The sequence below is a fragment of the Mustela putorius genome, unplaced genomic scaffold (genome assembly GCF_011764305.1).
Source record: "Mustela putorius furo isolate JIRA1106 unplaced genomic scaffold, ASM1176430v1.1 tig00000174_pilon_pilon_pilon, whole genome shotgun sequence".
Taxonomy (NCBI): domain Eukaryota; kingdom Metazoa; phylum Chordata; class Mammalia; order Carnivora; family Mustelidae; genus Mustela; species Mustela putorius.
In genome coordinates this window covers 43,215,222-43,242,528 of record NW_025421304.1, presented here as the reverse complement: position 1 = coordinate 43,242,528, position 27,307 = coordinate 43,215,222, and the positions used below count along the sequence as shown (strand labels likewise).

At 67.2% G+C, this 27,307-nt stretch overlaps 1 protein-coding gene across 3 annotated transcripts in view; it reads right to left on the bottom strand.

Moving 5' to 3' along the window:
* Positions 1-2,372: 2,372 nt before the first annotated feature.
* ZFPM1 (zinc finger protein, FOG family member 1) overlaps positions 2,373-27,307 on the bottom strand; it is a 64,346-nt gene continuing 39,411 nt past the window's right edge. Inside the window, exons 4-10 of one of the 3 annotated variants that reach the window (XM_045076418.1) lie at positions 19,190-19,323; positions 11,009-11,111; positions 9,272-9,475; positions 6,186-6,416; positions 5,759-5,854; positions 5,537-5,683; positions 2,373-5,341 (exon numbers count right to left, since the gene is read on the bottom strand). In XM_045076418.1, coding sequence (XP_044932353.1) covers positions 3,567-5,341; positions 5,537-5,683; positions 5,759-5,854; positions 6,186-6,416; positions 9,272-9,475; positions 11,009-11,111; positions 19,190-19,323 — 2,690 coding nt within the window. In that variant the 3' untranslated portion in view covers positions 2,373-3,566. Of the gene's footprint in view, positions 5,402-5,536; positions 5,684-5,758; positions 5,855-6,185; positions 6,417-9,271; positions 9,476-11,008; positions 11,112-19,189; positions 19,324-27,307 lie in introns of all 3 variants that reach the window. The other 2 variants (XM_045076419.1, XM_045076420.1) reach the window with 2 other exon arrangements.

Below are 27,307 nucleotides of genomic sequence, written 5' to 3'. Positions count from 1 at the left end.
GGGCTACCAAGCTCTGAGCACCTGCTGTGGGGTCTTTCTGCCTTGCCAGGGACGAACGTGCAGACCCTCGGGCCCGGGCCTGGATCGAGTATTTCCAGGCTCAGGGACAGTCCCTATGTTGTCCCCAGGAGTGGAGGGGTGGCTGTCCCATGCAAGAGGGCTGTTCTGGCTGAACAGGAAGGGAAGTAGAGGGAAGCCTAGGGCTGCTCCCCCTGAGAGCGCCCCTCCCGGTGAGGCGGAAGGGCAGGCGTGTGTGCGAGGCCGGGCCAGGGGTTCAGAGGAGACCCTGGTGGCAGACAGGAGGCTGGCTGGCGAGGGTGTCCCCATACCGGGACAGGGGCCGGGGCTGCCTGTGTTCCTCTGGTGTTCGCTCCTGTGACAGCCGGTCCTGCCCCGGCCGCCTCGTCCTGCTGCTCTCTCCCTCAGGGGCCGTGACCCTGGGGTCGCATCCGAAGCATTTGCTACTGCCTGGCCTGCCTTCTCCGCTGCTCCCCTCACCCATGGCCCTGTCCCAGCCTGAGCCCCTCCTTTGCCGGCTGCTCCTGTTCTGTTCCCCCGTGTTCCATCCCAGCAGGGACCACAAAGCCTCCCATCCCCAATCGGCTGGCCTGGAGCCTCTCCCTCCCCCGCCTGGGGGAGAACCAGGGTCAGCCCTGGCGCACATGATAGGGCCACAGGCTCCCCGGCACCCGGCCTGCTGGCCTGGAGAACTGAGTCGCTGCTGGCCCCTGGCATCAGGAGTGCCCACCTGCAGGACTTGCCAGAGCCTGTTCTCCCGCCACCACACTGGGGGAGCGGGCAGCATGGGGATGCCGGTGGGATGTCCCGGGCGGTGGACAGCGATGACCAGGGCATGGGGGAATAGCCGGTTAGGAGGAGATGGGGTCAGGTGGTGACCTTGAATGTGGACCGTGTGCCGTGTGTGCCAGGAGCTGTGGCCGGACATCACCCGGTCACAGCTGGCTCCGGGGAGATGCAGATGGCACAGGGCAAAGAGCAACAGAAGGCAGGCGACAAACAGGACTGGGGTCCGGAAGGGTCCTGGGTGGGGCTGGCGCCCAGATGGCCTTCCATTCCCTCTCGACATCGGTGACCCAAGTGCCCCTCCCAGTGCCAGGTGCCAGGGGCGCAGGAGGCACTGGTCAAGGCAGGTGGGGCCTGGGGGAAGGGGTGACAGACAGGGGTCCCCAGAGTGACTCCTGCTGTGGTGTCAGGATGGAGGGTCAGAGAAGGTCCCTAAGCTGAGAGCCGCGTGCCGTGAAGGGCAGCCCTTCCTGGGAGCGGCCCCTGGCGGCTGGGGTCGCGTGGAGCCGCGCGGTGTGGTGGGTGAGCAGGGCTCAGAGGCCACCTCTGTGTGGTGGGAAATCCCGAGAGCCTGAAGCAGGGCGCAAGGCCACCCTCAGCACAGTAGTGGGGACGGGCTGTGGTGGCTGTGGTGGTGGCCAGGCCACGGGGCAGGGAGAAGCGGCAGCTGTCCCCAGAGGCAGAACCTCACACTCACGGATAGTGTTTGGAAGTGGGGGCTGAGGGAGGGCGGAGGCCAAGTCACAGACCTGGAAGCCAGAGGCAGGTGGCAGAGGGGAAGGCGCGCTTGGGGCGATCCAGAGCTGCTTCGGAGGGGGAAGGCGGCATGTGCGACTGGCTGACGAGCAAAGGTCGCCGGCAATGGCCGGATCTGAGCAGAAGCAGGGAAGTCAGGGCGGGCTCCGGAGGGACAGGTGGGTGCGGTGCTCAGAAGGGGCTGGGCTAGAGAGAGATGCAGGGGCAACAAAACCCATGTGCCCCCCAGGGAGAATAGGTCTCAGGAAAGCTTCTAGGGAGGGCCCTGAGAGCCTCGAACCTTAGAAAGGCAGCGGGTTTGGGCGGTGTGGCCTGGGAGCAGGGGGCACCGCGTTACCTGGAGAGGGGCTCAAGGCCTGAGCTGCCCCGGGACGGTGTGGGGGTAGGGGAGATGGAGGGGACTCGAGGGGGTGGCATGGGCACGGGTGGGGTCTGCAGGGGGTGGGAAACCTGGGGTCGGAGAGGGAGGGCATGTGACCTAGGACCCCTGCGCAGGAACCTTAATGAGGTGCGTAGCGCTGCCTCCCAGCGGCCTCCTGAGGCCTGGGTGGGGGCACGGGCTGCAGGGCCCAGGACCTCCCTGTGACAGAGGTCAGCCCAGACCCAGGCCTAGGCTGGAATAGGAGTCACGGGGTGTTCCTGCCCCTTGAAGGGGCTTTGGGATGACTGCGCACCCGCTCGCCTCCCCCGTAGGCAGGGGGACCGAGGCCCTTCCGCATGCGGCCCTGCCCTTCAGTCTCTGTGCCCCCCTCCCACAGCCCGCAGTTCCCTCGCGGCCCCTGTCGGTTCATCAGGAGTCCCATCCCCGAGGCTCCCAGCATCCCTTCAGATATTTTATTGTAGTTTGTGTTCAGTAAAGCTCACTTGCATTAGGTTTCTACTGACAGTATGCGTGGACATCGGTGACGTCTGCTCTCATCCGGGGGTCTGAGGCCTCCTGAAATCTCCATGCAGGCTCGTGCAGGACAAGGCAAAGGGGTAAGGCTGAGCGTCAGCGTCAGAGGGCTTCCTCCGCCCCGGCCTCAGGTGGCAGAGGCCAGGGCACCTCGGCTCCCCTGGGACCCTCCCACGACGGACTTCCCCAGAACGGGCTCTGGTGTCTGGCCAGGCTGGGGTCCTGTGGACCCACAGGAGGGGCGTGTCAGATAGGCAGGGGCCTGTGGCTGATCTCGTCCAAACATGGGCCCATGACCGCACAAGGGCTGGGTGGGAGAAAGACGTGCCTTGAGCAGGGACAGTGAGCCTGAGCGGCTGGCGGGAAGTTGACCCTGGGCTGTAGGGGTGTGTGTGTGGGGGGCGGGCACGCTCTGCTTCTTCAGGCAGAGCTGGGAAGACGGATGGGTGCTTTCTAGCAGAGGCAGCTGGCTGCAGGGTGAGAACGTGGCTGGACTCTGCTGGGGTGTGGCCACCCAGGTCCTGTGGTGGACAGCGGGACAGACTAGGGTGGGAGATCGCCCCGGAGCCCGTCCAGGTGCCATGCTATGCCCAGCTCAGGATTTGGCTCCTGCTGGCCCCAGGGCACGCTGTGGGACCCGGTGCCCCCTTCCCTGCCCACTGAGTCCCCTGGTGCCTGCGGGATGCCTGTGTCCCTTCCCTCCCCACAAGCCTTGGCAAGCACAGGGCTTCCTCCTCCCCTGCTGGCTAGTCAGTCCGAAGTCCTTCCCTTCGCTATCTGGTGGCCCACCACGAGCTTCCGGTAGCGCCCTGGAGGGCAGCCGAGGGCGGGGAAGGTCAGGGCGTGGTCCCCAGTGCCCCAGGCCGGTCCAGAGCGGCCTGCAGGGCCGCGACCACCGGGATGTGCTGTGCCGTCCCGGGACTGGGGTTGGGCTCCGCTCTGGGGCCACTGAGCACGCGACGCCGGCGGTGGCCGGTGCGTCCCCCGCCCCCGGGCCCGCGCGCAGAGAACCAGGCCGCGCACCGCCGCGCTCTCAGGCTGAACCTCTTTATTAAGCGCCGCGGCCCGGGCGCGCCGAGCCCCGCGGTGCCGGCTGTAGTGTGGCGGCGGCTCAGGGCCCGTGCTCGGCCGCGTGCGAGGCGCAGTAGTACTTCTTGTGCGCGATGAAGGTGGACAGGCTGCTGAAGCGGATGTTGCACAGGCGGCAGTACCGCTGGCCGCCCGGCGCCACCTTGCCCGGGGTCTGCACGCCCTTGTCCGCGCGGGGCGGCGGCGTCGGCGTCGGCGGGCGCGGCGGCCCTGCGTCGGGGCCCGGGGAGGGCGGCGGCGGGCCGGGCCGGGGGCTGCCGTCGGGCGCGCCGGGGCCCGGCTCCCGGGGTTCCCGGCCGTTGAGGCCGTCGCGGGGGGCGGCGGGCGAGGGCGTCCGGGCGCCGGCGGGGGGCTGGGCCAGCAGCAGGCCGTGCGCCAGGCGGAGGTGCTCCACGAGGTCGCCGCGCACCGGCCCGTCGGGCGGGCAGTACGGGCACACGACGGCCGCGTCCTCGGGGGCGGCGCGCAGGCGGCGCGGGGCCGCGGGGCACGAGAACTTCTTGTGCGCCAGGTAGGCGTCGAGGCTGTGGAAGCTGACGCGGCAGGCCGTGCACTCGTGGTAGTCGGCCAGCGCGGGCAGCGCCGCGGGCAGGGCCGCCTGCCGCCGCGGCTTCTTGCTCAGGTCGATCGGGCCGTCGGCGGCGTCGGGCCCGCGGCTGCCGCTGCCGCTGCCGCTTCCGGGCCGGGGCGGCGGCGACGACGACGACGACGATGACGATGCTGCGGCGGGCGGCTCGGGGGCGGGGCCGGGCGGCAAGGGGGCGGGGCCGGCGGCGGGGGGCGGGGCCGCGCCGGCCGCGTGCAGCTCGTACAGCTTGCGGCGCCTGCGCGTGCGCACGGGGGGCGCGGCGGGCGCGGGGGTCCCCGGGGTCCCGGCGGGCGCGGGCCGGCGCGGCGGCGGGTCGTGGCGCGAGGCGCAGTAGTAGCGCTTGTGCACCGTGTAGGTCTCGTGCCGGCTGAAGTGGATGTTGCAGGCCTCGCACAGCGTCCGGCGGGGGTCGTCGTCCTCGTCCGCCCCGCTGCCCGGGCTCGGGCTGCCCCGGCTGCCCGCCTCCGCCTCGGGCTCCGCCTCGGGGGTGGCCGCGCCGCCCGCCTCATCCTTGCGCGTCCCGGTGCGAGGCGACGCACGTCCCGCGTCGGCGTCTGCGGGCGGGGGGCCGGGGGGCGCGCGGGCGGGGGCCGGGGGCGCCTTGGGCCTGCGCGCGGGGGCCCCGTCGTCGGGCGCGCGGCGGCCGGAGCAGTAGAGGCGCTTGTGCACGTAGAAGTTGTTGACGTTGTTGAAGGTGATGTCGCACTCGAAGCACGTGGCGCCCTTGGGGGCCCCCGCGAAGAGCCCGGCCGGCGCCCCCGCGCCCGCCTGCAGCCGGCTGTGCACCAGCTCGGACATCTTGGCCAGGATCTCGGAGGCCGGCGGCGCCGCGGCGAACTGCGGCAGGAAGAGCGCGCCGGCCGCCAGCCCCAGCTCGCCCGGGCCAGGGCTGCAGTCCGGCGTGGGGCTGGACAGCTCGGCCTTCACCCTGGCCGCGGCGGGGCTGGGCGGGGACGGTGTCCGCGATGCGGCCGGAGGCCCTGGCTCCGCCTCGGGCTCTTCCGTGGCAGCCTCGGTCTTGATGGCCCGGGGCGCTGCCGGGGGCTCGCTGCTGCCCCCGTTCTGGGGGGTGGCTCTGGCCTCTCCATTGGTGGTCTCCACTGGGGCCTTCCTGTCCAGTCCTGGCGATGGGGTGGGCGCCAGACCGACGTCGGTAGAAGCCAGGGGGCCGTGCAGGGCCGTGGGCTGCTGGAAGCTGGCCAGACTGTCTGCAGGGAGACCCCAGGGGCCACACTTCAGGGCTGGAGCAGGACCTCCCTGGGCCAGACCTGAGGAGGGGGAGGGCGGGAAAGGGACAGCTGGACTGGGCAGAGGTGGTGGAGGGCCAAGATTGACATTCACCCCTGGCGGCCATGGACCAGCCCCATCCCTGCCCAGTCCTCATGGGGAGCCCAGGGCCTCACCTGGGGGGAGCTTGGCAGCGGGGTGCCCGGCCCCTGGCGAGTAGATCTCAGCCTTGGACCCCGGCTGGCAGACCATGTGGTTGGTCACCAGGTGGCTGTAGAGGATGTCCCTTGTGGTGGAGATGAAGCCACAGCTGTGGCAGACACCTGCAGGCAGGCTGTGCTGTCAGGGCCCTGGGGCAGGTGCCCCCCACCCCGGGCCCCTTCCCGGCCCCCACCTACCGCTTAGCGTGTCTGTGTGCACCTTCAGGTGCCTCTCACAGTTGGCCTTGGTGGTAAAGGCCGACAGGCAGATCAGACAGATGAAGGGCCGTTCTCCTGGAACACAGGGCTGAGTGAGGGGTGGGCTCCTGGAGCCCAGCTGGCCAAGGACCTGTGACATGGGGCGGGGGGGGGGGGGTGTCTGTGTGAACTCTGCCTTCTCTGCCCCTTGTGTCCTGGGACTGTGGCGAGGGCCCAGCCCCGAGCTGACCCTTCTGATGAGCACAAGTGGGCCATGTGCTGCAGGAGCACTGGGGTGCGGTGGGAGGGCCACACAGGTCTGTGGCAGGGCGGGCAGCTGGGGGCCGGAGGGGACAGAAATGCATTGCTTGGGGGGGGGGCACGCACGCCCTGCTGCAGACAGCGGGGGTCCTGGGGAGGGGCTCACCGCTGTGGCTGCGCATGTGGATCTCCAGGGAGCTGGCGCTGGGACAGCTCTTGCGGCACTGGGGAAAGGGGCAGACGCGCTCGTTGGGGTAGGTCTCCTTGGGCTTGTCGTCGGCGGCTGCGGCCACAGCACCGGTGCTCTGGCGGCTGGCACAGTAGTACAGCAGGTGGGCTTGGAGGTTCCTCTCGCTGCGGTACCAGATGCCACAGTCTTTGCAGGGGAAGATGTCTTCTGTTGGGGGAGAGGTGGGCGCAGGCTGAGGGGGCACCGTAGCGGGGGGGCTGCCCACAGCTCAAGGCCAGGCAGTGAGCCTCCAGAAGCAGATGGCTTTGCACGCGTGGCCTCTGACATCCCGAGAAGTGAGATGCAGGAATGGCGGGGCGGGGGGCCCTCCCTCCTGGTCACTGCTGCTCACGCTCTGTCCCTTGAGAACTCGGGTTCTCTTTCTCTCGCTCTCCAGGATGCCGTCGGACCGCATGGATGGGGGTCTTTGAGTAACGCCCCCGAAGGCCGGCCCCCATGCTGCCTCCCAGCAGTGAGCCCCCCCGCAGAAAGAAGCCAGAGCCTCTGTGGGGGCCAGAGGGAGGGGTGTGGCCGTGCCCACAGACCCCCGATGGAGGGAGGCTGGATGGCTGCCGTGCTGTGCGTGTGACCCGGCGCGTGTGACCCGGCAGGGGTGGCCACGTGGCGGTGAGGGCAGGCAGGTCCCTGCCGGGGCTGGAGGGCTGTGAGCGGGTGGGAGGGCGGGCAGCGACCCGGGCCCCTGTGGAGGAGACCCTGAGTGTGCGCAGGGGAGCCCGTCCGAGGGGCCAGGTGTGGACACCCGTGACGCCCGTGGGCAAGAGGACGAGAGCAGAGCATGGCTCCGGGCGGCCTCGAGGGAGCGGCCGGGGGCTGCGGAGGGAGAGGAGCCCTCCCCCTCTTAACTCCCCCCGCCCCCCCGTGGTTTCACATCCGCTACCGATGGGTCAGGACTGCTTAATTCTGCACGTTTATCTCAGACGGGAGGCCTGTGACTTTGGTTTGTAGGAGCTCAGGTGGCAGGGGTGCAGGGTTTTCCCAGCTGGGCAGGTTTTTCTCGTGGGTGGTTCTTGGGGTCCTCCTAGCCGGATGGTGAGGAAAGCTGTCTGTCTCTGCTCCACGGCCCGCTGCCCCTTGGCTGAAGACAGGGCAGCAGAGGCCTCGTTCTGGGCCCTAGGACGTGTCCAGGCTCTAGTGCAGCTTAGGACCCGGTTCTCACGCCGGCGTCAGATGTATCCTGGGTCCCCAGTTACGGCAGAGGGGACCCTCCTCCTCCCTCTCGTGTTCCTCTGATTTGGGGGCCTCAGGGCAGCTCTGTTCGTTGGCTGAGGCGCTGAGCTCGAACTGTAGCCTGAAAGCACCTGGTGGGTTTGTTTCTGTCCCTGTGGGGCCGGGGCCGGGGCTGGGAAGGGTGCTGCTGGCTGTGGGTGGGGAGAGGGGCAGGGCCTCAGATGCCCGCTCGAGCCCTGGACGTAGGTCTGAGGTTTAGCGAAGACATTCATGGTCCCCCTGCCCCAGGGCTGACCAGGGCCGAGTCCCGCTGGTGCATGCGGGTGACCTGCGCAGACACCTGTGTTACTACGATCTCACTGCACAGGTGAGAAGACAGAGGCCCAGGGAGGTTGGGTCTGACTTAAACCAGGTATGGTGGACTCTGTACGGAAGCTATTCTAGCGCTCGAGGCAGAGGCGGGTGCTGGGGGGAAGGGAGTAGGGCGCGTACGGCGTGTAGCCCACAGTGGCAACGGTCCTGCTGTTTCTGGGTGACGTGTGGACACCAAAGCGTCAGACCCAAGCGGGGGAAGCTGTCCCAGCACCTTGGACTCCCTGGGCCCCCTCCGAGCAGCCAGGACAGAGGATGGGGCCGGCGGGGGTGAGGCTGGCTCCGTGCTGGGGAATGGACGGACCTTGCTGGGTCACTCCGGGCACTGCTCCTGGCGGCTGCGGGGAGCGGGATCTCCCGGGCCCGGAGAGCCCCTTCCTGTCTCCCCTGCTGCAACCGCGGTGTCTGGATGGGTTGTGCCTGCTCAGCAGCCCCTCGGTCCCCTGCGCCCAGTCCCCGCAGAGGACCCGTGCTCTCCCTGGAGGGCTCTGGGGGTGAATATCCACCTGCGGCTCGTGCCTCCCCCACGTCATTTCCACCAGTCACAGATGCACATGGGCATCACCCGAGACTGAGCGACGCAAGCCACGTCCCCTCCACACCCTCCCTCCTGCCCACTCAGCTCCGTGGTCCTTTCTCTGCCCTGGGTGTCTCCAGAGCCAGGACGCCGCGCACCCCCACTGCCCTCAGGTGCCGCCTCCGGGGCTCCCCTTTGGTGGGGGCCGTGGTGCTCCGCGCGAGGCACGGCAGGTCCCCGTCCAGCCTGTGCTGCAAGCCCGCCTCGTGTGGGGCTTCAACATCTCTTCTTTCCCGTCCTGCGGCCCTGCCTTTGCCACCCCTCATGGCCCGGGGATCTCGGCCGCGGGAGCGGACCCGGCCCGAGTGCCCGTGGCTCCCAGAGGAAGTGTGGGCCCTCGCCTGGCGCCATGTTGGTAGAACCACGTTGCTGGCTCGGGCCCAAGCGCTCCGAACAAAGTTGGCCACTGCCATCCTCTGATTGTGCCCCCATGTCGTGAGCTGTGCCATGCGGGGGGCCGGCTGGGCAACCCTGGAGCCTGGACCCCTTGGTTGGTGTGTGTGGCGCGCAGAGGAAGCCCTACTCTGTGCGCAGCCGCGGTCCGACCCCGAGCACCCCACAGGGAGCAAGCGAGTCTCCCACCCAGGTGTTCCCCCGGCGAGGCTCTGCCCAGGGGAGGCCGGGCCCTGTAGTGGACACGGGCGAGTGGACACGGTCCTGGCCTCTGCCGGCTGGGAGCCAGGCTGCTGCACAGCACCCCACCATGGACACGTATCCTGCTCCTTGCCCAGCTGCAGGGGGAGAGCAGGTGGGGCCGGGGGACCCTGTGGGGACGGCCCCTAGGGCCTGCCCCTGTCCCCCACACTCATCGGCTGCAGCATGGCCTCCGCCGCTCAGGTCCCAGTGCTCAGCCCCAGAGCCCAGGGCGCACGCGTCGTGTACTCACTGTTGATGACTGCTGTGGCCAGGATGGACGCCATGCCGGCCTGCTGCGGCAGGAGCTGGATGTCGGCGGGGGCCGGGCCCCCGGGCTCTCCTGGCGTCTTCACAGCGTGGCTGGGGGGGGGCCCGGGCTCAGCCGCCATGAGCAGCACGCTCAGCTGTCCGCCGGCAGGCACTGGCTTGGTGAGTCTGCACCAGAGGGCCTCATCTGTGGGGGTGAAAGCCTTGGTGACTGGAGGGCTGCAGGCGACTCACCCTCCCGTTCTGAGCCCCTCTGTGTGGCCCTCTCCTGGAGACCAGGGTTCTGAATGCGGGCAGGGATGGAGCCAGGCCCACGGCTGGGCCAGGCCCGTCTCTGTAATGACCATCCTGCCTATAGGAGCGACCGCCTCATGGGGGGCCCCGAGGGGCGCCCACACGGCTGCCCTGGTGTCCAGGAGAGCGGTGGCCTGGGGGACAGGCAACAGAGCTGGGTGCCCGGCGGGCCCTCCCCTCCCCACTGCTCCCCTGAGAGCGGTCGTTCCTGTGGTGGCCGGCAGGGGGCAGCTCCAGCCAACCTCCCAGGCACTCGCCTGCCCTCTGGCTTGGGCTTGAGGCCACCAGGAACCCCACACCCGGAGCTGCAGCCCTGCCCTCCACCTCCCAGCCCAAACTCACGCCTGTCCTCTGTGAGGACCTTGTCCTGTCTGGCGGACAGGGGCTGGAGCCCTGCTGACCGGGGTGGGAAGGGGCAGGCCACGCAGCACTAACTGGCCTGCATCCTGGCCGGGTTAACATACCCAGGGCTGACGGCATGTCCCAGCACCCCTTCATGGGTGGGGGCTGGGGTCCTTGCAGGGGACAGAGAAGGGGAGTGTGGCCCAGGTTCCCACACTCCACCTCCAGCAAGCCAAGGAGGCTCCTGGGGGGAACTGAGCCGGAGAGGGGGCTGCCCGTTAAGGCCCGCCGGGCTGGGCATGTGCCCCTGGCCTGCCCCGGACGGCCTCTGGCTCCCTCCGGAAATGAGAGCTGCCCATGGGACAGAGCTTGTCTCCTCTGGGAGCATGCCGCCGCGAATGTACTGTGTGCGGGGACGCAACGTGGCCGTGCTCCCCCCACCCCAGAAACATTCCAGCAAAGCAGAGCCCCCCACAGGGGAACTAGGTCACCTCCTGTGGTCACAGGGCACACACCCTCCCGACGGCGGTGCTGGCCCAACCTGGCGTGGCTGCAGAAACTGTCCTGTTCTGTCCTGACGTCATCCCCTTGGGGAGGGAGGAGGCCCCCGCCTCACATCTGAGGGGCCTGAGCTCCCGGAACCGAACAGTGTGTGTCGGGGGGGGGGTCCTTCCCTCCCTCCCGAGTCACTCCTTCTAGAAGGTACGGGGGGCAAGGCCAGAAACAGGCCCGCGAAGGCCAGGGGATGTGGCCCGGCCTCACGTGGCTGGGTCTGAATGTGGCCCTCCTGCCCTTCCTGGAGCACGTGGACTGCACAGGACCGTGGTCTAGCATGCACTCGGCCCCTGGGGCCTGGGATTCTCTGCTGACCCTGGCGGTCTGCTAGAGACCCGGGGAGAGCCGCAGCATGCCAGCCCCCTGCGATCCTGGGGCTGACCTCCTCCATCAGGAGGCCCCAAGGCCTGGCCCTAGCTCACCTACTCTGCTGGGGCCAGCAGGCTGCTGTCCCTTTAAGGGCCAGCCAGGGCCAGCTGAGTGACCCCCACCTGCCGGAAGGCCGCGAGGGAAGCGCCATGATACCAACCCTTCCTGTAGATCTCCGCGTTGGCTTCGGCCTGGGTCAGGGCCTGGGGCAGCGACCGCAGCCAGCAGTGCTCGTCCTCCAGCAGCAGCGTCCGGGCAGCGCCCTGGGGAGAGGAAGAGGACCCGTCAAGGACAGACATGGGAAGAGCCCGCCCGGGGGTCCTGCACGGCGCCGAGGGAAGAGGCCGAGCCGGTGGCAGGGAGTCCTCCCACCAACGCAGCCAGCAGCCGGCCCCTTCCATGCCCGGGGCATTGGGCTTGCTTAGAAACCGCGGCCCAGGGAGCGGCGGAGACGGGATTCGCACCCAGATCTGGGCTCTCACCCTGCCTCCCTGCTCGGGCCGGCTGCGGAGTGCAACGGGGCAGCCTGTGGGGGCATGGGCCGGAGCGAGCACGGGCTGCCCCCATGCAGGCCCCCACAGTGAGCTAGGTCCGTGAGCTGAGGCCGAGGGGCGTTAATGTCTCCTTAGAGGGGGCTCCTCTGTCCTCCCCGAGGCACGGCGCGTTCCCCACCTGCTGCAGGCCACAGCAGGCCTCTCTGTCCTGAGGCCAGCACACGGCAGACACTAGAACATCCTCCTGGGCCCAGAGCCGAGGCCCCCGTGCTGAGGCTGGCTCAGCCTCCCTGAGGCTCCCAGAGACGGACATTCATGTGTGGGCTTAGCCCTTCTCCCACCTCGAGGACAGGGTGGGGAGGTGGGAGAAACGGGAGCGAGGCTCACCCCAGAACCACCTCGCCCAGCCTTGGCCTCTCCCTGGCTCGGTCTACAAGCCTGAAAGACAAGAGTGCTCTGGGCTCAGCCCATGAGGCTGCTGCCGGGGCCTGCAGAGTGGGGGGGTGGGGGGGTCCCTGATTGTTGACACCCAGGGCCACCCCAGCAGGAGAGGAGGTATACGGAGCCTGGTGCTGGGGAGGAAGGGCTGCCTGCGGTCCCGCTGCACAGCCCAGTCCCGCAGCGCGGTGAGGAGACCAGCACCGGTCTGGGGAAGGCTCCAGGAGAGACGGAACCCTGGCCTTGCTTTGCCCTAGGAGGTCGGGGTGACTGCTGCCACACCCGGGCCCTCTGCCCCAGTGCCGGACCTGGGACTGGGCCGGCTTCTCTGAACAGGGGAGCCCAAGCTCCGCCCCCAGGCACTGTGGGCAAAGGCACAGCACGCACCCACTTCGGGGTACATTTGTTTTATGCAAACAAGTGCATTTTATTCAGAAGTGGTACACAGGGACCGCGTACTGGAAAACCAGTCTCGCCTGGAAACGCTGCCTCCCAGGCTGGGTGGTTCTGTGCACCCCAGGGGCCCACGCAGCTGCCGGCTGGGACACCCCCATGGTGGGACAGTATCCTCAGATTCGGGGCACTTCCCTGCGAGGCACAAGCGCAGGTACTTCCCTGGGCTCTGGGGTCCAGTCCAGGCGTGGCACCCCGTCCACTCTGCCCGCACCTCCCCCACCCCGGCGGCAGACGCAGGCCCCCAAGCCGAGCGCTCCTGCGGAAACTCCCAGCGAGGCCGAGGCAGCGTGGCCAGTGGGTGTGGCCTGGCCATGGAGGCAGAAGCAGTCTGCACCCACGCCTGCCCTCTACACAGAGGCGGTGTCCCTCCTCGGAGCTGTGACCCAAGGCTGGTGCTTGTCACAGACCTGCCACGGCTCCCGACAGTGGGGCTGGGTGGTCAAGGCTGCTTCTCAGCCCTGCCAGGGCATCAGGAAGCACCGAGCTGCGTGACACGCTCCTTTCCAGCCATGCCCACCTGTGTGCAACCAGCACAGAAGACAGGAGCCCCCCCCCCACTGCCCTGCGGCCGGCAGGACACAGCAGGCAAGGGCTGCGCATTTGGGCCCAGAAGGCTGAGGTCCACTGGGGCCCCAGGTCCGCAGTGGCCACAGGCCAACCCCGGGGAGAGCATCTCCATCACAGAGCGGCTCTGGGCACCAACCTGCTTTTCGCAGACAGCTGGGGACCCCACAGCTGCGGAGCAGGACGCCAGCTGGGGGTCCCGCCGGCTCAGAGGGGCCACAGCCAGGGGGCTGGGGAGCGGCCGGGTGAGGCTGCCGCTGTGGTGGGTGACGGGCGGCTCCCACGTCCCGGCTGCGCTGACAGGGCCGGCAGCTCGCAGCAGGGCGGGGCTGGGCCTCCTGAGTCTCTAATGAATATTAATGAGCAGAGGAGGGTGAAAAAAATTAATCTGCCTGATTCTCCGATTGGCGCTGTGGTAACGATATGAAATCTAATTATTCGTTCCAATATTTCTAACCCTCAAACCGAGACTGACAGCCTCCCGGTAGGGTTAATGCTTATCACCCGCAGGGGCTGTGTGCAGGGGCTGTGTGCTCCGGCTTGATGGAAACGGGGGCTGCTGACGCTGCACCGCCCGGCTCCTGCGGCCCGAGCGAAGGCGGCGGCGCCGGGGTCCCTGCCTGTCGGCGGCGGCGGCAGGTGGGCCAGGAGGACCGGGGCTGGGGGCGGAACAGCCGGGGCCTCTGGGGCTGCCTGACGCGGCCCGTGACCTCTCAACGCCGGGGCCCCCCGCCTGAACGGGGGCGGCCTGGGGACACCACCTTCCCTGGCCTCTCTGCCAGGCTTGTGCACGCGTCCTGGGGCTGCATGGCCGCCACCCTGGGGAGGGTCTAACGCGGCAGCCCGGCTGTCCGGGTTGGGTCTTCTCCACCCCCCCACCCCCGTTCTGAGCAGCCTGGTAACAGACGCCCCTTTCTCTGGCGGCCGAGGGCGTTGGGCAGAGGCAGGCTCTCTTCCCGGCGGACGCTGTGCTGCCCGTGAGCAGGGATGTGGGGTGCATGGCTGGCGGGGGCTGTCACTCCCCTGCCTGGCCCGTGCTGCCGGCCACCTTCCCTCCAAGGCGCCCCCCGGGTCCCATCCGGGTCCCGCTCACCCTGGACAGGCCGTGTCCGGGTTCAGGAAGACGCCCCCTCGCCCGCCCAGCCTGCAGCCCCGTGGCGTCGCGCATGTTCCTCCTGGCCCCAGGACGGCCCCAGGACCGCCCCACCCAGCCCCCCGAGCTAATGCGCGGCCACTCGAAGTCCCCGGTGCGGCTGAGATCACTCCTTGTTTCCCCCAACAAGGAGGTCCGTGTCTGGACTCCGTGTCTGCCGATAACCATCGGAAACTCTATCTCTGCCCCATCCGCTGTGACTTTATCGGGGCCGTTGGAAACCTCGCCGGCCGCCTCGTAAAGCAGCATCACGGGGTGAAGGGAAGCAGGAGCTCCCTTCGGGCGGGGGAAGGGGGTAGCTCAGCCCGGCGAGCCACAGTGCCCTGCAGGAGGCCAGTGGGGCGGCCCAGGCCTCCCCCGGGCCACTGCGGGGCACGCTCTTGGGAGGTCAGGGTCTGATGGGGCCCTGCTCGCGCTCCCAGAGGCCCCTTTCTGTCCTTGGCTCCTCCTCTCCCCCAGACTCTGCGGAGAACCCACTCTTTCACCGGCGAGGACTGAGGCGCAGAGTCGTGTGATGCCGGGGCCGCAGGCAGGGGCCGTGTGCGTGGGACTAGAAGTGGGGTCTGCGTGGTCTTGGCTTCCTTCTGTCCATCTACCTCCACTCCCCCTCCACCCGTCCGTCCGTCCGTCCGTCCGTCCGTCCACTACCCACATATCCGTCCCTCCACTCAGCCCTCTACCTTCCTGCCCCGCCCACCCACCTGCCCTCCGGTCGAACAGTCCCCCAGAGCCTGGGGAGAGCCTGGTGTGGGGCGCCAGGAGCAGAACGTGCCGGCCCCATCTCCCAGGCTGACGGGAGACCACCAGCGAAGGCTGGAGGCAGAATGTGCTGGAGGCACAGGCTGAGCCGAGCACGCGGCGGGGCGGGGTGGGACGGGGGCCGTGGGGACAGCTCCTGGTGGCCGCCAGCCCTCTTCCTCGGGTGGCCCTCGGGCTCACGGATGGAGCCAGCTGGGCGGGCGGGCCTGGTGCCCACGGCAGTCCTGGCCGCACAAGGAGAGCCCTCTCCCACCCACCGCTCAGCTCAGGTCTTCCCCGTGCGGCGGGGGGTGTCCCGTGGTCCCCGAGACCAGGCAGTTCTTCCTCCTGGGCCTCCAGGGGGCCGGTCTGAGTGGACCCTTTGCGCCCACAGCCGCTCCCAGACCCTCTCCTCCAGCTGCAGGCAGAGAGGCTGAGGTGTGGGGGCGGGATCAGGGACCCAGAAAGGCAGCGGCAGGCCGTCCGCCTCAGAGCACCCCGCACCGCCCTCCTCGCCGCCCCGGCGCTTGGGCCAAGCCTGACCGTCTGCCTCCTCAGGCGCCGGCTGCCCAGTGGACGACAGGGGCCTACCCGGGCTGGACCCGGCTCTGCACGTGCCCGCTCCGTGCAGCAGCTGGACGTGCCCCCAAGGACAGGCCTACCCAGAGCTGTGGACGTGGCCTTATTTGGAAAAAGGTCTTAGCCGATGGGATCAAACTGGGGACAGTCCAGGCTTACCCAGCGTCCCGAGTCTAGCCACGCGTGTCCTGACTGGGGCAGAGGGGCAGAGGCCGGGTGGTCCTGCGAGGAGGCTGGACTCTGCTGGGCAGTGCCCCAGTGCCCAGCCTCAGGGCTTCCCGCACGAGGGCCGCTCCGAGCCGGTGGGGCCCCCCCGTGCCTGGCAGCACTGCCATCTCCAGCTGCCGGATGGGTGAGGCCCGCGCGAGGGCGCTCTGGGCCGATCCCCGCGTGAGGACGCGTGGCCCCGCACGGCCCAGCCGGCTCGTTCCAACCACTCTGGAAGGGCCTTCTCCCCAGCAGACCTGCCGCCCTCCTGCACCCACGACCCCTGCTGCCAGCTCTGTGATGTCACGGTGGCCTCATGGCCGCAGTGGGTAAGCCCTGGGGGGACTACTGGACAGACAGATGGGTCGAGCCACTGTGGGCCAGGCTCAGCGTGAGAGTTTGCTCATTCATTCATTTGCTCCTTTGTTCATTAATTTTTCCGTCCATCCATCCACCCGTCCATCTGTCCGTCCATCCGTCCACCCGTCCATCTGTCCGTCCATCCGTCCATCCATCCACCCGTCCATCTGTCTGTCTGTCCATCCACCCACCCGTCCACCTGTCCGTCCATCCATCCATCCATCCGTCCCTTCCTCCACCTGTCTGTCTGTCCATCCGTCCATCTACCCATCCATCCACCGAACTATTCTGAATATTTCTGGGGTACATGACTGCAAATATCAGAGGCGCTGGGTTTCTGAACCCTGGGAAGTGGAAGCTACCGCTCGACCAGGGAGGGACCTGCCCAAGGTCACAGAGCAAGCTGGTGGACAACTCACTCTGGACCTGACCCCTGCCAGGGTCTGTGCACTCGCTCTGTGTACTTCTGGGGTTCCCACCCCCACAGTCTCGTGTGTGTGGGGTTAGGGGGACAGGAGAGCCACCCCCGTCCCACTCCCATCGGCAAGTAGCTCCGGGGCTAAGGAAGTCAGCAAGGAAGGGCCGCCCCACTGTCGGAGCCCCTCTGCGAACAGCTCCGGCACACCGCCTGGCGGCTGATCGGACGATCTGGGCTGGGAGGTGCCGGGGGAGACAACCGGGACCCATCCGCTGAGCTCGATAAGGGGCTCGCTGAAACGTTAGCAAAAATATTTAGACAATAAATGAAGTATCGGAAAGGCGCGCGTATCTTTAAGAAATCAATCATCGTGTACGGTGTGTCTGGACGCTCGGCGCCGTCGCGCAGATAGCGCCTGCTGGGGAGATAGGGGTTAATCAAGGGTTTAGTTCTGTGGAGATAAAGCTGCGGGACCAGCAGGGGAGGCTCCTTCCCCCCTCCGCTCCTCGGCCAGAGCCTCAAAGGCCACGGGCTTCCCTGGCACTGGCCCCTCCCTCCCCGTGGACATCATCTCCCCGCCGGGGGGGCGCCTCCAACCTTGTGCCAAGTCCCCCGGGCTGACCTGCACCCCAGGCCCAAGGAGGACAAAGCCCTCAGAGAGGAGGGCGGGGTGGGGACGTGGCCAAGACCCTGGGGCCGGGTCAGCCTGTCCTTGCGGGGCCGCAGCGGTCTCAGCGGGGAGTCCCCGTCCGCTACTTGATTCTGACACCGCTACCGAGTCACTCAGCCTGCTGGACGCTCGGCTTCCTCCTCTGTGTGGTGGGGAGTAGTGGACACGGCGCCGGCAGAGAAGACCGGGGCCGGGCACGAGGCGGGCGCCCTCGGTGTGTGCAGGGAGCGACACCTGCCTGTCCCGGAGGGACGGACGGTCTCCAGAGCCGGGAGCAGGGGAGAGGGGCAGGCCACACACAGGCGCACCCCTTTATCTCGTCAGTGCTTCCGAGAACTCAGACGGGGAGCTCTCAGCCCACACATTCCTCCTCCTAGCCGTGGACGGCCCCTCAACAGCCCACCCTCTGAAAAGTCAACTCCTGCTTACATGCCTCCAGTGATGGGGAGCTCACTGCTTCAAGAGGCTGCTCGGAACACCAGTCTCCGTTCTCTCTGCGGAGCCAAAGTCTGCCTTGTGGTCGCCACGGATTTTTCCCTGCTTGGGCCATGGGACAGGAGGGCCAGCCGTCCTGTGCGCTGGTGGTAAGCACGGTGCAGGCACTGTCTCATCTACCCGCCCTGGGAGGCGGGCGTGCCACCAGCTCCCCTCTTGGCAGACGAGAGCTGCAGCTCTGCCACCCTGTCCTCCGCAGGGACGTTGGAGGGTCTGCAGGCTCAGGCCCCACGGACCCTTCAGGGCTCTCTTGTGTCCCCACTGCAGCCCCACAGGCTCAGGAGCAGAAGCTCAAGGAGCTCAGGACCCTGCCCGGGAGTGGAACAGCCACGGTGAGGAGGCCGCGGGGCCGGACCCTGTGCCGTGGGGCCGGCCTGCTCCGGGGGTGGGAGCCCTCGGTCCTGCCAGCCTCCAACCGCATGGCCAAGGCCAGCACGCGGTCCCCCGCCCAGGTGCTCCGCCACGATGGGCAGCGTGGGTGGCCCCGGGGGGGCCTCGGCCGGGCTGCACGTCTAGATCCTAGGAGACTGCCTGGATCTCTGGAGCCAGGCCCCAGCCCAGAGACTCTGATGCACATGGGCGCTATGGACGGTGGTCCAAGGGCCTGCAGCTGGGCACTCCCCTGGCAGCTCCCCACCAGCCCCGTGGATACCACTGCAGGCCGAGTCCCCGCACCCTGGTTTCTGCAGCTGAGAAATGGGGCTTCTGTTGGACTGCGGCTAGATGGAGCAGCTCGGGCAGCACCCGGTCTCTCTGCATGGGGGAACCCTGCCCTGCAGCCCTGCCACTGCCCGAAACCACACGGAGGCTGACCAGAGGCCCACACCTGGGGCCTGAGGACCAGGAGGCCCGGCACTGAGGGGCACCCAGCAGCCAGGTTGCACCTGGGTCAAGTCGCACTGGAATGCGACATCGGGAATCAGAAATGGCCCAGGCTGTGGCTGCCCGTCTGGGGCGCCTGAGCCCGGGCTTGAGGGGACCCACCCAGGGGGCCTCCTGGCCTTTTAAGCGAGGGGCCGCAGGGCGAGGAGAGGTTTCTAGAATACGCGTCACGTCCAGCCCCTCCTGGTTCTGGTTCTACTGCACACTGTGCTTTTGGCCACCATTTCCCAGACACCAGTGCCCTGTCTTCACCAGAGTGTATTTTAGAAGGAGCTTTTGTACCCGTGCGAGAGGACGCACACCGACTTCCGTAAGAAAGCACTAACCCCGAAGCGAGGGACCCTCTTGCAGAGGCGATCGTGGGAGGGCGCCGCCCGGGAGGGCTTCTTAGTGACACAGGCAGGTCGTAAGTGCTGAGGACGTGGAGACCCTGGGGCACCAGAAGGAACCCCAGGGACGAACTGAACCTCAGTGTCTGCTGCCGCGGTCCCCAAGCTCCCAGAAAACCACCTCGCTTGTCTCTGCCCACGAAGGCCAGGTCCAGCCTGGGATCCATCCCACACTGGGATCCTTGTCGCCGCCCTACTGCAAACACACGTCTCTTTCTGTCTTGCCAACTTCTACTCATTCATTAAGGGCCTCCTCCAAGAAGCCCTACTCATTCTTGTGTCACCTCCTCCAGGAAGCCTTCCTTGTGCTCCCAGGCACCTCCTTCCTACCCTCCCAGTCCCAACACCTCAGGCCCATAGAGGGGCAGGCACTCCGGGGCCAGAGTGTAACCAGGGCTGGGCTCTCACAGCTGAGGGGGGTCTGTGCCCCGGGCAGGCCTCTGCCCAGGCTGCTGCCCTGCAGCCGGACGGTGGGTGGCTGGGGTTGGGGCTCCTTACCGGTTCCAGCTGCCCGGGCGATGAGACCTTGCTGTGCACGTTCCCACGGAAGGGGCCCCAGGACAGGCCCTCGGCGAGATTGTGCCGAGCCCTCACGCAACTCTGCCCGTCCTTCCGCAGTAGCTCCAGCTCGTCTGTGGGGAGAAGCACCGGGGAGTTAGGCGTGCCTGCCGCGGTGACCACCCAGCCCCGCCGACGGCCCGGCGCACTCCAGCTCTGCAGCCCCAAGCCCACCGGGAGCAGCTGCCGGGACTGGGGCACCCCAGCGGGCCTGTGGCCCTGGGAGCCGGGCCGACCCTGCAGCAAGCCCTTGTCTGGGGGCCGCAGGGAACGGGACGGGGCGCCCGCAGCCGGATCTGAGCCGGGGGGGACCACGGCTGCTGCGTTAGGACGTGTGTCTCCAGCACATGGGGGGTGCACAGTGGAGGGTGCCAACATCGGTGAGGCTGGCCTCTTGGTCCCCCCTCGGCACAGTCCTCCCAGCCCCTCCCCACTGGCCTGAGCCCCCCCCCCCCCAGACTCACAGAGCAAGCCTGTGATGGCAGCCGGGAAAACGCCCCCCGAGACTTCCTGCCCAATAGGGCCGCACGAGGCCTGATGTGTTCACCCGCCAACACGCTTCGCACAGCTCGCAGAGCAGAAACCAAGTCAAAGAGCCACGCACCACCCCAGGGCCCTGGGCAAAGCAGAGTCTGCCCCTGGGGGGCCCTGATCTTGGCTCCGTTCACGCCCTGCAGATGGGCAGGGGCGGGGACCCAGAATACTGCTGCCGGAACCACCACTCACTTTCTCGAAAGGCCTGGGCCCTGAGTCTTGCTGCCTCACTGCAAGGCCTCTCCTCGATGAGGGTCTGAGACACTTGGGGGCCGTGGCCGCCTGTGCCGTGCAGGGAGGGGGCTGCAAATCCTCCAGGCGCCAAGTGCTCCTGTGGCCCGGCAGGGGCCCCGGGGCACAGGTAGGAGAGCCAACACAGGGCATGGCTGCATTTCCACAGACAGACGGGCCTCCGCTGGGAGTCCCTGAGACCATCATTCTCCCCAGGGCAAGACTTGGGGTGGGACAGGGTCTGGAGTCAGGCTCCCGGGTACAGCCAGCCTCCCCGCACGGTCCACAGGACCATCTACGGGGGCTGCACGCTGGTGCCTGGAAGATCCATGTGCCTAGAACTAGTGAACGCGCCCTTATTTGGAAAAAGGGTCTTTGTAGACGTAATTGAGTTAGGAGGCTGAGAGAAGACCCTCCTGGATTAACGGACGGGACCCTAAACTCAGTGACAGACGTCCCTGCAAGAGACCCAGAGAAGAGATGGAGAAGGCAGAGACCAGAGTGACGGGGTCAGGGGGAAGCCGGACCCTAGGCCCTGGAGCTGGGGGAGGCAGGAAGGACCCTCCTCCCCCACTGCCCCGGGAGCCTCCAGAGGGACACAGCCCTAGCCCAGCCCTGGGAGGGAATAGATTTTTGAGGTGTTAGGGCCCCAAGGTTGTGTGCGTTTGTTGGGGCAGGCCTGGGGATTCTTTGAACTGCCTAAGCCTCTGTGTCCTCCTGGGGCGAGGGGACAGGCAGTCATGCCCTCAGAGGGCAGTCCCTTCCCTGATCCCACACCCTCTGCCCAGGAAGGCCGGGCTACCTTGTACCTCGGGTGCCACCCGGGCTGCCTGGGCCCACGGAGGCCTCACGTGGCCTGGCCTGGTCCCCAAGCAAGCGCTGTGGCGGCGGCCCCACTTCCTGGAGCCCCGATCGGGCAGGCTGTGGCCTTAATGGGCCCGATTATCAGATAACTGCCGGCCTAATGGCAGAGATAAGGTGTAAATACGCCAGGAGGCCCAGCTAAAACGTTCTAACTGGGTCCTTGTCTTCCCTGGGGCAGATAAGATGGCAGGGACCAGAACGAGGCTGGGGAGGCCCGCGCCCCATCATCAGCCCCCTGGAGAAGGGGCAGAGACTGGCTCTGTCACTTTGCAGCTCGCCCACCAGGGTCCACGTCCCTCGCCAGTCCACCCAGGACACCTGGGCCCCAGCCCAGGGCGTTGCCCATGGGCCACCCCTCTCTGGCCCCGCAGGGCCTTATCCTCAGGGACAGGAGTGTGACCCAGCCGGCACAGTCACCCACCCCTACACCAGCCAATTAAGTCCGCTTTCTCCCTACGCCCCTTACAGGTGAGGACTGAGGCCCCAAGAGGTCACGCAGCTGGTAGGGGCTGTCAGAATCTAAACCCGGGCCTCCTGGCTCTAGCTGAACCAGGGCCCTGGATGTATGTGGGTCTCTGGTTCCCTACCTGGCTGGCCCTCGGGGGACCAGCACATGTGAAGGAGGGGATGAGGAGGAGAAGGCTGCCTAGAGGCAAGCTTGCGGGGAACTCGTTTGTCTGTCCACCCGTCTGTCAAGCTGTCCGAGGCTGGTGGGGAGCCCACGATGGGCTGAGCCTGTGCGCCGCACCCCCGCTCCCCAGCTGTTGACGGGGGATCACGGGGGAACCGTCCAGCAACCTCATGCTGCGGCCAGCTCCTCTGCAGGCACCCAGAAACCTCGAAGCAACCAGGGGTTGGCTTGCCCTTGGACCTTTGAGCAGGGCTGGCCGTACGCCTTTCTGGACCGCATTTCACCTGCTGGGACCACAAGAGACAGGGACGGGGACCGGGAGCCCCTCCGTTCCCATCTCATTCTCCACCAGCGCCCAGATGTCCTGGAAGGAGCCCGTTCCCGGCCTCGCTGGGCATGGAGCCCCCATCGGGAGATGACACCTTCTACCTGAGGCAGGGGCCCACCTTCCCGTGGGAGGAGCCGCTGAGAATCCAGCGTGTGGGGAGCTGGCCCGGGGGTCCCCGAGGGCGGAGGAGGAGTGGGGGGGGGCAGCCCCGGGCTTCCCAGGTTTTCCGTCTTGGGGCCCTGGCCTCATGCTGATGGAGGGAAGGAGCCAAGCCAGCGAGCCTCCCCCCACCCCTGTGGGCGCCCACAGCCAACAGCCCTGCTCCCTAATCGGAACCCCAGGGCTGGCCAGCCGAGCCTCCCAGATAACAGCGTGGCTGGCGCTTCCCATGGCGGCCACTCCATCTTCTGGGTATCGTGCCCTGCCAGAGGGAGGGCTGGTTCCCGATAAAGGCTGCCATTCTGCAGGCCTCTGGGCAGAGCCCGGCACTCAGGCCTGGCGGGGGGCTGCGCGAGGCCAGGGAGAGGGGAGGAGGCCAGGAAGCCAAGGAACTTGGGCTGGGGATAGGGCCATGCTCACCACAAAAACCCACCTTCCTGCTTCAGGGAGGCGGGTTCTGAGGGCTGTGCATTAGGGAGGGTGGCCCCTTGGGTGCATGAAGGGCGATGGTAGGTACCTCGCTGGGTGAGGGGAACACGGCTGGATCTCAGCCCCAGCTCACCCAGAGCCCTTGTCACAGTGTACAACCCAGGCAACTGTACATGGTGGCCCTGGCAACGTTCAACATCCACCTACTCAGATAACCTATTTCTAGCAAACAGTTCCTGTCTAACCTCTTGCGTAGTGGAAAGATGGTCAGGCAGTATTTGAGCCCAGTTAGCACCTACCAGAGACCCTCTCATACCCAGAAGCAAAACTGCATCAGGAAAGTGGGGGTGGGTGGGACCACCAGGGCCACCCACTCCTGCTGGGCTGGGAACCTCAGCTGAAGGCCAAGAATGAATGAGTGTAGATGAGTGAGGGCAAGGGGCGAAGGGGTGGGGGTACTGACAGGCAGGAAGACAGGTTTAAACCGCCTCTGATAGCCAGCGGACCTGTGGTGGCCGGAGGGCCAGCTTCCCACCACACAGAGGCCTGGGGCCATGAGCACCCTAGCCACACTGCAGGCTCTCTGGACTTGGGACCCAGTGCTCACTCAGTCCCAAAGCCCCGCATGGGCACAGGCACGAGGGAGACACGGCCTCTGTCCTCTGCCTCTCCTAGGAGACCTGGGCAGTGGCCGCCAGGAGGGCGGGACAGCTGGGGGGCTTCCAGGTGGAGGTGTCCTTCTCCCTGACACCCTCCTGTGGCTCCTGTCTGCTCTCTCTTCCCAGCTCCGGGCTGGTCCTGGCCTCCATCCCCACAGGGGGTCATAGAGGTGATGACATGCACCCCGAGAACACGTGATCCCGACACAATTCCCAGCCCCCGCATATCAAGCCTTAGCCTCGTGTCTCGCACAGCCACACTGAAGCTCTTCCCCCAGTGTACAGAGGGGGAAACCCAGGCTCGGAGGGGTTGAGCTACCGGCCTAAGACCCGCGATGGAGAGGGGAGACGTGAGCCCCAGCCCCAGCCCCGCTCACGGCCAGGCCCCGACGCCCTTCTCGGGGCTGATGCAGAAGGCCGCAGAAAGCCAGGGACGCCCCTGGAGGGGAGGTGGGCGCCTGCGGCAGGCTGGCGACTCCAGCTCTGTCTAGGCCCCCGTGGAGGTCAGGCTATCACTACCGATGCCACATCAGGACCAAGACCAAGACCAATTTATCCCGGCAAACAACCTCACACATGTGATTTCCAGAACAAACACATCGCGCAGGATTCAGTTTTGCCCCTAAGCATCTGTGATGAGCCGAGGCCAGGGTTCAGGCATATTTATAGGATTGAAAAGTCAGCTTAGGTGGGGCGCCTGAGTGGCTCAGTGGGTTAAAGCCACTACCTTCAGCTCAGGTCATGATCTCGGGGTCCTCGGATCGAGTCCCGCATCAGGCTTCCTCCTCTCTGGCTCTCTGCCTGCCTCTCTGTGACCTTTCTCTGTCAAATAAATACAAAATCTTAAAAAAGTAGTCACCTTAGGTTCCAGAGCCCTCTGGCAGCACCCCAGAGGAGGCAGGAACAAGTGCTCCCACTTCTGGGGCCCTGATGGGAGGGGGTAGCCGGGTAAGAGACCTGGGGTCTGGAATCAGCAGGCCAGGGCTGGGTCCCGCCTCTGCCCAGCCCCTCTGGCCTCAGTTTACCTGCCGGGCCGGTAGCGGGGAGGGTGAAGGCGAGCGTGTTTGTCGGGGAGGCCAGCACAGCTCTCCCTCCCTGGGCCTTCCCGGGTCGTGGGGCCCAGCCCAGGGTGGCCCTTGAGCCACGGCCCCTGGCCAGCTCTGCCTCACACCCGGCAGAGCCCTCGGGGCCACAGTGTGCACAGGGAGCCCGCCGGTCTGCAGAGGCAGCCTGGAGAGCTTGGGGTCCCATGGCAGGGATGCAATCACTGCCACAATGGTCAGGTCTGGGGCTCCGACCCTGAGCCCTCGGTCCCCTGCCTTCACCCGCACGGCTGTCTTGTGGCTCTGACTAGGGGAAGCCCTGGGTTCTGCAGGAGCGTCTGAGCTGGGGGCTGCCTCTGCACCTGGCAGGTGGGCTGCTCCTTCCAGGGCTCATGGCGGGTGGTCTCCGGAGCAGACAGCAGGTCCACAGGCCCCGCAGCCCGCGGCCTGTGCGGGCGCTCTGGGGTCCCAGGGTCGCCGCCAGCCCTCACTCATCTAACCGGCCCATCGCCTGGCCCCACCCTGTGGCTCCCATGGGCCAGCTGGCCCCCGCCTTGTCGGGAGCGGCCCTATCTCAAGGATCATGCTGTTTGCCTTTGATAAAAGTCAGAAAAAAGGGGGGGGGGAGGAAAAGAGGGAGGGGGGAGGAAGAAAGCCCTAGGCCGAGCCAGCCCCACCCTGCAGGCTTCTAGAAGCCTCCGTGGCACTCACCCAGAGTGGGTAAGGCTAGGAGGCTGTGTGTGTTTCCAAATGTCCTGTATGAGCATGGAAGTGAGGCCCAGAGAGGGTGAGCCACTCGCTCGCGGCCAGAGGGCACAGCATGGCCAGCAGGGGTGAGGGGGCGGCGTGGGGGGCACCGGCTGTCCCACAGTGAGGGGCCAGGCAGACCCTTCCCTCACGCGCTTGGCCACTCCCCCTGCAGGTGCAGACCGCACTGGTCCCGGCCAGCAGTACAAGCCTGGTGTCCCTGAGGGTAGCATGACTTGCCCAAGGTCACTGGCCGTCGAGTCCAGCACTTTCCCTGCCCCCAACATAGTCCTCCTGACTGGGGAACCATGAGCTTGGTGGCAGGCGAGGTCCTAGGGCAGAGAGAGACCACTGCTGTCTAAGGGCTGCCGGTCCTTCTGGAACTGCACTGCCTAGAGGAGGGGGTGCACGACGGATCCCTGTGAGCCCAGCCGTCGGGGAGGACGCAGGGTCTGTGCCACCCCGGAAGCCTTGAACCTGGGCCTGTGTCCCAGGACACACATGGCCCAGCTGCAAGGGCCATGGGGAGAACAGCCCCGCCTCCCCGATCAGCGCAAGGTGAGGGACGCACCGGAGGGGCAGGAAGGACAGGGACACGTGGCGGGTGCCCGGTGAGCGTCCTGCCAGGCCACGGCGGTCCCCACGGGACGCTGGCCAGACTCTCGACCGCTCTGGGCACGGGGCGTCCCGCTCCTAGAACAGACCACACCAGAGCCCACTCTTGGAGGTAAGGGGGCTTCCTGCGGGCTCAGGTACATACAGCACCACAGGACCCCATTCCTCCCCCCGAGGCCTCGGCGCTCGGCCACAGCGGCCACTTCCTCCAGCTGTGCCCCTGGGTCCCAACGGCCTTGGCCGGAAGGGAGATTTGGGACCCACACATGGCGGGCAGAGCCCGGTCACATGGATACAGCCAACGGAGGCCACCTCCTGGACAGTCACCCTGAGGTGCGCGGAGAACCCAGCCAGGTGGGTGGGCGCCCCCTGAAGTTTGGGAAGGGCAGGCCTGTGGCCAGGGAGCCCGCCGGTGGGGATGGGAGTGCGGAGTCTGTGCGGACGCCGCCTTCCCAGGGTCCGGCTGGAGGGGCGGCAAGTTCCCATCAGCTTTTGGGAATATCTTCACCCGCTGAGCCCACCCTGGCGGCACCCGTTTTTGCTTCCTGTGCAGACTGGGCAGCAAGGCCAGAGCAGGGGGCCTGGGGACAGGCTGAGCGGGAGTCCCTTGCACTGGGCATGAGGAAGGCATGGGGCCGTGTGCTGGTGGGTCCAAGTGCAGGGGCAGGGAGGGGCTGCCAGTGCCTGCAAAGGAGGCCTGAGCTGCTGCTGCCTCTCCCATGGGCCTCCCCAGGCCTGGGGCAGTGGCAGGACTCCCACCGGGGAGCCGACAGGCCCGGGGAGGTCCTGCTACCTCCTACCTCGCAGGGCAGCGGGAGTACAAGTATGCCCACACAGCCTGGGCCCCCAGCTAGCCAGCATGTCCCCTGGACCAAGCCATACCTGAAGGCCACATCAGGAGAAAATGGGCAGAGCCTGATCCCAGCCCTCCCTATCACCAGGGCCCCAGCCCCTGTGGGCAGAGCCCGGCCCATCTCAGGCCCAGGCCCCCCTCTGTGAATACTGGGGTTGAAGGGTTGCAGGGACGTGGCTGGAAGAGCTTTTTGGCAAAAACGGGATTGTCTGCGGTCCCAGAGCCCAGGCGGTTCTGACGCCTACTCGAGCAGCACAACCTCACCCCCACGAATCTGGCCCATCGCCGGCAGGGGCAGGACAGGATCCCAATGCCCAGGTTGTGCGCGCAGGCAGCGAGCCCACGGCACCTGCTGTGGCCACGAGAGAGGGAGTCATGGGGCAGGTGCCGCCCCAGGAAGCAAGATGGCGGGGACAGGGGGACACAGACACACATGCGGTCACCGGCTCAAGGGCCAAGTCCCTTGAGGTCTCAGGGCTTGAGCACCTGCCTCTCAGGAACCTGGGGTGAGGGTTTCCACCCTGCCTCTGGCCCGGGCAACCCCCCAGAGCTCCGCTGGGAGGCCCAGACCCCGTGACCTGAGGACACATAAAAACGAGGCCCACCGGCTGTCAACTTTGAGAAACCGTATTCACCCACAATCTGGGACTTCCAACCCCGTGCCGTGGCCGAGGCAGGCTCACTGTCCTGCGGCGTGAGGCCCCCAGAGAGGGAAGGGCTCTCTGGGACAAGAGGTGTTCAAAGGGCTTCACGCCCAGAACCTTCCTTCCTAAGTAGCTGGGCTTAGGCTAGAGCAGGTGGGTCTCAGAGCTCAGACCCTGCGACCCAGGGAGCCACTCCATGGGGACGCGGCCCACCCGCCAGGAGCCCCCAGCAGCCTGCCCGAGGTGCGCTGTCCACTGGACACGGGCCTCGGCCTAATGTGCCCACTCGCTGGGCGTGGGGCCACGTGCTCTCAGCTCCCT